The sequence below is a fragment of the Malus domestica genome, chromosome 14 (genome assembly GCF_042453785.1).
Source record: "Malus domestica chromosome 14, GDT2T_hap1".
Taxonomy (NCBI): domain Eukaryota; kingdom Viridiplantae; phylum Streptophyta; class Magnoliopsida; order Rosales; family Rosaceae; genus Malus; species Malus domestica.
This window is the reverse complement of record NC_091674.1, coordinates 6,912,364-6,924,582: the sequence shown is the minus strand read 5'-3', so window position 1 is coordinate 6,924,582 and position 12,219 is coordinate 6,912,364. Positions and strand designations below refer to the sequence as shown.

General features: G+C 36.6%; 1 protein-coding gene across 1 annotated transcript; it reads right to left on the bottom strand.

Moving 5' to 3' along the window:
• Positions 1-11,646: 11,646 nt before the first annotated feature.
• On the bottom strand, positions 11,647-12,219 carry LOC108174764 (uncharacterized mitochondrial protein AtMg00810-like). Its single transcript, XM_017336214.3, has one exon. The coding sequence runs from the start codon at positions 12,217-12,219 to the stop codon at positions 11,647-11,649; it is 573 nt and encodes a 190-aa protein (XP_017191703.3).

Here is a 12,219-nt window from a genome sequence, read left to right as displayed (position 1 = left end):
GTAAGTGAGAGGTCTTAGGTTCGATTCTCGCCAAAGACGAATTTGAACCACATTATTGATAGCCCATTGTGAGGCTTAACCTACCACCACCCCTTTAGTGTAGATAATATTGTATGTTTAAAAATAAAAGAATCATCTTTTATTTTTATTTTTAGAATAAATACAGTTAAATCATAATTGAACTAATTCTAAAAAATATTAAGTTAACAAAAAAATAAAGGTTTTTATCACCAATGGTCCCTGAGATTGACCAAACTCATCATTTTGGTCCCTCACTTTCAAAATCAGTCAATGTCATCCTTGACATTCACCACCGCACATCAATTTGGTCATTTCGTTTAGATTCCGTCAACTATTTCTGTTAGTTTGCATGTGGGACCCACAAATCCAATAAAATGGTGATACGTGGATTACACAAAAGAAAGGTTTTTATTAAAAATGGTCTCTGACATTGATCAAACTCCTCATTCTGGTCCCTGAGTTTCAAAAATCAATAAATTTGGTTCCTGACTTTCACTATCACACATCAATAGAGTCCTTCCATTAAAATTTCGTCAATATTTTTTTGTTAGTGTGTTGATGTGGTTCTACTAGTCCAATTATATGGCGCCAAGTTGATTAACTATAAGAAACTAATTTTTTTAGAGTGAACCAACTAGCGAGTATTCCGCGCTGACATTTCTCTAGCATCTCACAATTGCGATTGGAAAATAAGATTCAATCTAAATTCGATAAAATTGAATCCAAATTCAATTCAAATTTGATAGGATTATAACCAACTTGAGAGAATGAGAAGTGACTTCACGGAGGACAAGAGCTTTAGTTGTGTCATGGTGCGTTCTTTTTCTTTTTGAGCATACCTAGATGAAGATGATGATGTCTTTTTTTTTTTCTTTTAGTTTTTGTTTTTAATTTCTTATAGTACTTTTAGTTTTAAATCTTTTTTTTTTAGTTAATCCATGTGGCGCCATATGATTAGACATGTGCCAACCCGTCCCTAATTTTACGATTTTATTAATTTTAAAAGAATGAATTGACGAAGATGCCCCTAGAGGTGAGAGCGTTGACTTTCGTTGACCAGCATATAGTGAGACGTACGAAATATTCTTTTAGCGTATTTGTGAAGTACTAGATGGTACGAACACGTACGCGTAAGCGGAATTGAATTTAGAACAAAAACAGAGATATTATGAAATTCAAAACGTAAGGGTATTTTGGTAATTTTACGAGATCTTTTCCACTTAGGACCATTCCTTAGCTGACACGTGGCAACCTCCCCCCATTTTTGGGGTATTCTTCCTGATTCTCTCTCTCTCTCTAGATCTCTCTCTTTCTTCTTGTCTTTTCTTTTGGAACATTCTCTTTCTCTTAGCAACGCATTTCACCGTGACTTCCACCACCTTGGTTCATTCTCCAGTGACCTCACCACCTCGAGACCTCTCCATCTCGAACCCAGACCTGGCGGAGGTCCCTCATTCCTTCTCTTTCTTTGCACCGTGGAACCACCACTGTTCTCGAAGTTATTCCAGTGAGTTCTCCACGATCTCGGTCTAGGTAAGCCTCAATGACACCTTCTTTCTCTCCCTTTTGATGTTCTAATGTGATTGCTGAGCTTACATGCATGAATGGGTGAAATTTTGATGCATAAATGGCATAGGGAAATTTCCCCAGTTTTCCGGTGAGGAATCCAGTTCGAGCCATTTTCCGGCCAATTCGGCCATGGCCAAGGAAACTAATGGTACATTTCAAATTGTTGTTCACTGATCTTCAATTTGGTATATTGGGTGATTAGGTTTAGTGAAGATTTGTGGTGGATCAGACCTTGCTTTGTTCTCCGGCTGAGTTTTTCCAGAAGCGGTGATCGGATTAAAAAAAAAAGTGAAAATCTGGCCCAAACCTTTGGGCCGTTGACCCATGACCCAAGCCTAGATTCGTGGGTCAGATCTGGCCTAGATGCATTTATGAAATTGGAGGGATTATTCCCTTGGAATATTCTTGGGAATATTCTTTGTTGACTTTTTCGAAATTTTCTCGGAACCCCTCATAGGCTAATTTCGATGCCCCAAGTCTGTTTTTAACATCTATTTAGTGAAATTCTAAAGTTTAAATGCAGTTGACTACCGAGGCGTCTCAGTTGACTTTTTAGGGTTGACCGTTGACTTTTTACAAAATTTGCCGGGAACCCTCCTTAGTGTATTTCGACGTCTTGATTCCAAATCCGCACTCTGTTTTCCCAAGTCTAATTGTCTTAGTGGAGTTTTACTAATGAGTCCCAATATTATGCCTAGGTGATATCACTATCGGAGACACCGGCCTTTCTAGCTCGAACGGATGTGACATCACAAGTAACTGTGAATGAGTCTTTCTTTTATATAGTGTGTGTGTGTGTGTATGGCCTAATCGGATAAATGGTCCTTGTGATGACAAGGTAATCGAAAGATAGCCCCTGTGGTAAAAAAATTAGGATTTAAACCCTTGTGGTGTAATCCGTTAGCAAATTTAGTCAAAAAGTGATTTTTCCGTTAAATGTCCATTAAATGCAAGGATAAAAATGTACTTTGACATGTGTACACCTTCTTCTTCCTCATCTCTCTGATCTGTTTGTAATTTGCATTTTCAGTCTTTTATTTCGGGATACTGTACTTTGCATTATCAACACCTTCTTCCCCATAACAAAATATCCTGTAAACCCACAACAATCAACACAAAGCCCACTTCAGAATTTCAATCAAAACCCATAATTTAAACAAAAATCAACTAAAGTACCATTTTGTAAGTGGGTTTGAAGAGCCTTTCAATAAAAGCTACCACAAAAAAGTCAAAGAGACATGGAGTCACGCCGAGGGCGGCCCAGAAATACGACAGGGCACCCAAAACCAGAATAACACCGGGGGCCATGAGCGTCAAGTCATCATATTTGAGGACTAGTGCTTCTATATATGATGTCGCCGCACTTCATCACCGTGCATAGTAGCCCCAATCCCACACCCAGAAACATGTTGTGGACGGCGTGGATTAACATGCCGTCGTCGGACGCGAACACCAGCAGCGTTTTGGAGTTTGAAATTGTGATTCTTGATGAACTAGGTAGCTATGGTTCGACTGAGGGTTTGATTTTGAGTTTTCTACTAAGAAATGGGTAGATGGGTTTTGATTGGTGAGGATGGAGGTTGGCCACTTCGATGAAGGGATCCATATGCTGGTCTAATTGAAGAAATCCATGTGCTTGCTGATATGCAAGATGCAAAATACATCATCCTGAAATGGAAGAAAGTGAAATTATAAAGAGAGGGAAGAGGAAGGTGTATGGGTCAAATTACATTTTTATCCTGTATTTAACGGACATTTAACGGAAAATTACTTTTGGACTAAATTTACTAATGGAGTATCACCACGAGGACCGTTTATCCTAATTTTTTTTCTAAGTGATTGCCATAATTAAATTAACGTTTATAAGAAATGTCTTATTGTTGGGAAATTATGAAATAATCCTACGGGATGCACATGTAACAATACTATTAGAGGATGCCTTAATTATATTTATGGCCATGATTAATGTTTATGGAATAGTATTATGTCGACGTAAATTATTGATTTACCGTTGTATGATTTTAGTTATGTTATCTGCTTATCACTTGCTGCACCAGTATTAGTACTCGCCCGGGCTAGGGTCAGTCTTTCACGTGTATGTGCATATCGCACCGTACGCTCACTTTGAATCCATTGTAGGTGCCAGTCCTGTCCTAGATTGCTATAGGCAATTAGGACTCGTATGTGATGCGCATAGAGCCAGTCTTCACGTGATTGTAGTACTAGAGCGTATATCATTGTTACATCAAATCCTGTTCATGTTAGAATATCTCTGCATGAACTCGTGTGTCAGCATGTGTCGATGAGCACTCGATATGATATGTTTATTTATGCGAGATTATGTGAATACGGACGTCATGTGTTTATTTACGAAATATTGTGCCATATTGAATTCTTGAGATTTTGCAAGATAAGGTAAGTATTTTCTTACTATACGTTTGTTTTTCGCCCCTCCAGGTTTTAGTGGCTGAGCTTTTGTGTCGACGAGGATTTCTGGCAAACTGTTGTTGTGGGAATACTACTGACGGTATAATTCTCATCCTACTTTACTGTACTTTACTTATGCTTTGACATCACGTGAGAAATGAGTTCATTCCCACTCACAAGTGCACTCTTATATTTAGGCACTTTTAGGTTTAAATTTATTCACATTTTCCACATCACTACACTTTATTGCTTTATCAGTCCGCCAGCACAGCTCGATTCGGAGTCCAAGTGGACATTCCAGGTTGGGGTGTGTCAGGACTAGTGGGATCATATTATCACACTAACAAAAAATATTGACAAAATTTTAACGAAATGACTAAATTAATGTGCAGTAGTGAAAGTCAAGGACCAAATTTATTGATTTTTGAAACTCAGGGACCAAAATGAGGAGTTTGATCAATGTCAGTGACAATTTATGATAAAAACCCTTCTTTTGTGTAATCCACGTGTCACAATTTTATTGGATTTGTGGGTCCCACATGCAAACTAACAGAAAAAGTTGACGGAATCTACACGAAAGGACCAAATTGATGTGCAGTGGTAAATGTCAGGGACGACATTGATTAATTTTGAAAGCGAGGGACCAAAATGATGAGTTTGGTCAATCTCAGGGACCATTAGTGATAAAAACCCAAAAAATAATTATTCCTGGCCTCTGAAAGGGTGGACCACCGTTACGAAGCCATCGGCTGGTTCTTTTTTAAAGGAGAGAAAAAAAAACCAAAAAAATATTTGTTAACAAAAATAAATGTATAACAACTTCTAAATTTTAAAATACGATTCCAATTCCAACAGACAGCCAATGAGAGAGAAGTTTAACTTGATGTGATTTTAAACATAAAGGGTATATCTAAATTTATAGTGATAAAATTGATATATAGTGGCCAATTTTGAAAACCACGTCTATGCTTCGATGAGATATTTTTTCATGTGCTAGGTATTCATGCGGTATTTAATATATCATAATACAAGTTTCCTCAATACATTTTTAATGTCTCTCTATTTATTTTATAACACATATATGGAGTACCTGTATAAATACCGGACATTTTGAAGTAAAATGTAATTAACAATTTTATGTTAAAAATAAAGTACGTCCAAGCTAATTTCATAGCTTATACCATCAATTCTATTGGTCACATTATCACTGGGACATATGGTACTTTTAATTGTCTTGACTTAAGCTGTAATTGTGGATATCTATTGTAATATTAGTTGTTTTTGCTTTAGAAAATGTAGAAAAAACTGTGAGAGCACATCAATATTTAAATATTTCCTTGGTAACATTTTGAATAGGTAATAGGTGTACTACTCGGATGCATAGTAAGAGCACTATCTTCTTCGTAATTTTATTTGTCTGGAAAAAACACAACCTATACTGTAAAATTTTAGGTTGAAGTGAAAGGAAAAATATATTTTATTGAATAAAGCAACTCAAAAGGGATGGGTTTAGTTTCATTCGGTTCGGTTCGGTTTCGACTTTTATTTTATTTTATAAAACTTGATCTATTTTTAACATGGAATTTAGAAAAGAGCATTGCATGAGTAGACTAATAATACGACAAAAGGGGAAAGTGGAAAGTGGGAAGGTAGTTGTATATATACAATATCATATAAAACAATCATATTCTATCAACAACCTCAATTGCAAAGAAAAATTATTACCGTATCCTTTCAAAAGGCAAACAAATAGAGTAGCTCTTCCAAGTTCCAAAACCTTCCAAAACTTTCTTCTATAACCAATGAAATATCCTCCCTAATTGAACCAAGTATGCTCCTTGAAAAAGCCCTAGGTTAGTTTCAAACTTGGCAACAAAGGTTCATAAAACAAACATCATGGGCATACATTCATAAAGTGTAAAGGGAGTCGATTCGGTTCGATTTTTGAACCTCCAAAACCGAAACCGAACCAATAAGGTTCGTTTCAGTTCGGTTTTTTCTTTTTTGATTTATTTATTTATTTTGGTTTTCAGTTTCGATTTGATGTTCGATCTGGTTTTTTTCGGTTTTCGTTTTTTTGAACCCACCCCTAGTACTCAATCCCAATAGTATATAATCAATATTAACTATAAATGCAACATATATATAGTACTTGAAAAGCATACGTAAAGGCTTTGCAGCCCCATTTGGCTATCTGCCCCCTCTTGTTTGCCTTCCCTTCTTCTTCCTTCTCATCATCTCCGTCTACACCCCCTACCACTCTTCCCTTATCCTAAAAGTAGCAAAAAAGAGGTTGTCTTGAAGTTGTGCAAACAATATTGTACTCCATCAACAATCATTAAACCTGTCCATATCCTTAATGAGGTAGAAGTAGTCAAGATTCATAACGACATTATTCTTCGCCCCTATCAAGACACTCTCCACAAAGTGAACTAAGCCCATATTCAAGGCATCATCTTCGTGTTCGCATTCTTTAAAAGCACTTTCTAGTTCGTTGTAAGTCAGTGAAATCTTCAGGCTGACTTTCTTAAGGGCCGTCTTCACTTTAGCCTTGCCCTTCTCCTTCCTACCATTGCTGGTCTCTCCACCATACCCAAAATTTTAAGGAAAATGCTCCTTCAATTTCTAATCTCAGAAGGGGCAACCTTTATGTAGTACGATTTGTCACATCTATGCCTAGTGATCAAGCAAAAGTCCTTCTTGGTGAAACATGTAACTTCACAGCCAATTAAATAGCTCAGTCCCCCTAAATCTTTTGCCTCTTGATTTGCGACCCTGACCAACTGACAACTAAAGGGTAGTTTGTCAACGTTTTCTAAGTACTCGATGCATGAAGCCCTAAAGGCAGCCTTCTGAGCATTATTAAACTTTTGCCACATAAGCCCTAACGCATGAGAAGTTTGGGAAAGGTTGTTCACACTTCCCCTATACGATTCTTTTTCTCATATGGCTAGTTTAACCCCCTGATTTTCCATGTCATGTACACATAATAGTACAAGCATTCTTAAATTTTAGCAATTTCTTACCAAAACAATTAAACCAAAGTCAACGATATAACTCAAACTCAACCCAATTCAACATGTTAACAAATATCCATAACCATACATAACTGTGAACAAAGCTTCATGAATTTAGGAACATGAAGTTCATTAAAAAAAAATTAAACAAGCTTTCATCAACACAACTCATCTCCAAGTCAACTATATAACTTCAACACAACCAAATTTAACAATATGTACCTTTAACACAACCTGTCAACAAGTTTTCATAATAATACATCAACTATGAATAAAGTATCATGAATTTAGCAAACATAAGTTAATTTATAAAATTAAACAAGTTTTCATCAACACAACTCAACCCCAAGTCAACAATATAACTTCAACACAACCAAATTCAACAATCCAACGCATATACATTAACCTGTCAACAAGAGTGCATTAACCTACATCGAACCAAAAATTCCCCAATTTTCCACAAATTTCATCAACTACCATGCATAATTAACCATACGCACCAAACTAATTTAACATAGATAACTAAATTTACTTACTAGGGTTCCAAAATTTTAAACTCACCAAATTTCAAAGTCACTTTAGAGGAAGAAAGCATGACGTCAAATATTTGAGGAAGCAAAGGCTCTTGACCTCAACTTGGAGGAAGCAAGTAGACGTCTTTTGTGTTGAATCGGTTCAACAAATTTGGAACGAATTTTGAGTGAAGTTTGAATGAGATACTTCGTCGTCAATTTCTAAAGAGCGGTGTGGAAAGCCCACTGGGGACAATAAGCAGTGGATAAGTTCGACTGAGTTTTGAGAGCTGGGTATGGAACTTGATTGAAAGTTTTTGAATTTGTTCACGGAAGAGTTTTAGGCAGAGGAGGAGACGACAAGATTAATGAAGCTATATATATAACTGTTGTTGAGATGGGTCATTATGTTCAAAAATATATTGTTGTCATGTGCACTGAGTTTTTATTGACGAGTCTGTAGACATCGATTTCGGTGAAAACAAATGTTCACCAACAAATTAAAGTTTCGTCATGCCAGGACTTACGTGACATGCACTATGTGTCCCACAAATCATACACATGACATTTGACTCGTCAAAACCAGACGAGTCATCAAGAGTGACACGTGTTGACATTTGGTGAAAAGTAATTAAGGAATTATCTTTATTAATTCTTTAATTAATTTAATTTAAATTAAAACAAATTAATTGATTTAAAATGCTAAATCACGAACCAAGCTACAAATCAAGTCTTAGTTCTTTCATCAACGAATCGAGCCCACAATCAAGGCCAAATAGAGTTGTAGGCAAGACTTGGAGAGCTTACAAATACGAGGCTCCAAGAAAAATAAAGGGTCTAGAAAATCATTCTCACACGTAGAAGCTGAAGCTCTCAAGCCCCCAAACTCCCAAATTCTCAAACACTCAGAAAACTCTCTGCGTTCTTCATCAAACCTTTGAAGAATCATCAAGCATCATTACATGGGCCGATACTACCATTTTCACAAGCCAAACCTTGCGTCATTTGTTCATTCTAAGTTAAGTCGTCACGACCCTTGGATCAAAAACCCCTTACATAAACACTTTACAGTTGAATATTGAATCAGAGGATTAAAAAATGTAAAGAGATTGTAACCCTACATTTACATTAATAGAAAGCATTTATTTTGTACAAGTGTTCTTCTATCCTCGTTCGCTAAAATTTCTCGTTTACAGGGTCATTTATGACTGTTTTTATAGTAAGCATGCTTTGATTGATTTGCTTTCAGCAATTGAGATTAGATCCAATAGTCTACATTGTTCCGCACTAATGATCCGAAAACTAAGGTCCCGAAAATTACCTTCTAAATATAGCAAATCTTTTATTTGGTTGTCTTGCATTCAGCAACTTCATACAGGTTTTGGTTCAACTGTTCACCACATGGAAAGGTAGGTTTATCCATTTTGTTTGGCTTCAACACAAATTCCCTTTTTTTTTGGTCTATTTTAGATATCCAGTGTTCATTTCTATTGCTAAAGCTATAAAAACATTGCTCCCAAGAAATGCTGAAGTTGTAAAATGAGTACATGAGCTGTTATCTGCATTCACCATCATACACTATTTCCCAATGTAAAAAAAATTCAAAAATTAAATGGTTGAGTGTTTTTTTTCTTTTGGTCAAACAATAGATTTTGTTATATTAGATGTTAGATTAGCCACCAATGTGGTTTGAATCCACACCGTCATGCAAGGGCCCAACACTTTTCCACCACTGTGGTAAAGAGCCAACTTGCTAAATGGTTAAGTGTTTGATAATATTTTTGGAGTGCGATAAAAATTCCTAAATGTATGTATTGTTTGGTGCTTTTAATATTGTAGTTTGGTTTGAAACTACGTCTATCAATTGAATTTCGTAAGATATGGGATAAAAAGAGATAAACTCGCGCATTTTTACTCAACAAGAACTACAAAAGTATTGTAGCAACCAACTCCATTAGCAACCCATGTTGTTGACACCACATTTTCCACCAATTGTATTGTTACATGTGGATGCAAACTTCCGACATCTTCTTCTTTGATGAAAATGCACTTGCAAAATAATAATATCTAAGATTAAGGTTAAAAACCTCACACGCCCAAGATGAATGGGGGCTTTGGCCGAAGAATCTCCGATGCCAAAGTTAGAATTATGAAAAGAATGTATTCTAAAGTTTGTGGGTAGCAAATGATTTGGCATTTTAGGTGGGATAAGTGGGGTATTTATGGGAGAGTGGCCGACCCTTTATGGTGTATTTGGGTGATAATTGCAAGATCTTATGTGAAATAATATCTTGCAATCAACATGGCAATTATTCCTAATTTAAATAGGAAGTTTTAGGAGTTACCTTTTGAATAAAATTAATAAGCGATTGATGAAGAGTGATGAGAGGAATATGAAATAAAATTCCATATTGGTCACCTTTGACTCCTCCTTAATTGAGCCGTTATTGTCCTTTGCCTGCGGATGAGAATTCCCATGTGCCTTGACGGTAATCTCGTCCTTCTTGTCTAAAAATCCACGTGTCACCTTTATGATTTTGTAGAATTATTTTTGGCTCCACATTACACTTGGTATACACACTGCAAAATTTCTACTTAATTCACAGGGAACTAAGTGCTTAAAGTATTAATCCATATTTCATTTGGCCATAAAAACTGCATCCACAACTGTGATAGGAAAATGTAGGAACCATTTTAGCAATGTAACATATCAATTTCAACTATGTTAGTCTAGTGGTAAGGTTGAGTAGGGTGATGCATAGGAATAGGCTAAAAATTTAGAGTTCGAACACCTCAATAACCTAAAAAAGCAATATTTTAATTTGAGGAGAAATAGAGCCACTGTCTCTCCTCAAATGTAGGATGCCAAAAACTGATAAGCCAAAATAGAGTTTTTCTCTTGCCTATTTGAGTTGAAATTTCACCTAAGCTCTCTATTTTTACAACGGAACTCGTTTTAGAGATCATACACTTAAATTTGTTCATACCAACTCTATATAAAGACCTTCAAGGTTAATTCTTTGAAGGAATAACTCTTTTTTTATTTCATTTGTTTCAAGATGAAGTGTTCCGGACGTTTGTGTTCAACTGTCTTCATCCTCGTCGTCCTTCTGGTGGCTATTGGTATCTTTCTCTTTCCTCATCTTAACTTCGTCGTTTTACCTAACAGTGACATAAAATTTATATAAGTTGAAAGAAGTTCTAAGTTTGGATGTACTCCTTCTCCAGTTGATGAAATAGAAAAGGGGTGTGCTATCCACACACCCCATTTTACTTCTCACACACTCCTTGATAATTTTTGTCCGTTGATTTTCTTCAATTCATCCGATCTGACGACTAAAAATTAAAAAGATGTGCGAGAAGTAAAATGGGGTGTGTGGATATCACACCCCAATAGAAAACCATGATTTTTATGGGTTTGATGCATGTTTGGCAGGAACAGGGTTAGCTGAGGGAAAGACAGGACATATGTCGAAGGATGAGAATTCGTCGACTTGTGAGTCTCGGAGCCATAAATACCACGGTCCTTGCTTTAGGTTTATTTTTTCAAGCAATTGTGCAGTTACATGCAAAGGAGAGGGATTTACAGGAGGCAAATGTAAAGGCTTCCATATGAGATGTATATGCACTAAACAATGTTAAGTATAGAAATTATGGCTTTAATTTGTAATGTATTTCATGAGTTTAATGTACAAGGGGTTCAAATATATATGAGAAAAAAAGAGAGATAGGAAAGAAGACTAATTACTATAGTGCCTAGAGCTATCCCTAGAGAACATGGTAGCTCACCAATCAATCACATCCCTTAAATCAAGGAAAGAAGACTAATTACTCTAGTGCCTAGAGCTATCCCTAGAGAACATGGTAGCTGACTCTAGAGGCCAAAATGCACTTCAACACTTCAACACTCCCCCTTAAGCTGGTTCGAGGAGGTTAACTGAGCCAAGCTTGCCTAATAATCGATGGAACTGAGTGGATGCCAATGCCTTTGTAAAGAGATATGCCAATTGATCATGGCTTTGTGTGAACATGGTCTGGATAATTTGAGTTTGAACTTGAGCTCTGATGAAATGACAATCCACTTCAATATGTTTGATTCTTTAATGGAACACAGGGTTGGCAGCAATATGCATGGCTGCTTGATTATCACACATAAGTAACATAGGAGTAGAACTAGAAAACCCTAAGTCTGAAAGAAGCCCTTTAAGCCAAATGAGTTCACAAGCAGTGGTTACCATGGCTCGATACTCAGCCTTTGCACTGGAATGAGCAATTACCTGTTGCTTCTTGCTCTTCCAAGTGACAAGGTTTCCATCAATAAATGTACAATAGCCTGTGGTTGATTTCTTATCAATTGCATTACCTGCCCAGTCTGCATATGTGTAGCCACTAATGACAGTGGATTGATTGTTGTGCATAGTAATTCCTTCCCCTATTGAACCCTTGAGATAACGAAGGATTCTCATAATAATGTTAAGGTGATCAACAGTGGGAGAGTCCATAAACTGACTAGCCAAGCTCACTGCATAAGTGATTTCTGGACGAGTGATGGTGAGGTTTATGAGCTTGCCTACTAATCGTTGATAGTAGGTTACATCATGCATGGCTTCTCCATCTATGCTGAGGTTCAGTTTACAATCAACGGGAGTGATAGCAGGCTTGCAGTCAAGCAT

Coding starts and splice junctions, on each gene's coding strand:
- LOC108174764 (XM_017336214.3), bottom strand. CDS start 12,219: ATGCTTGACTGCAAGCCTGCTATCACTCCCGTTGATTGTAAACTGAAC.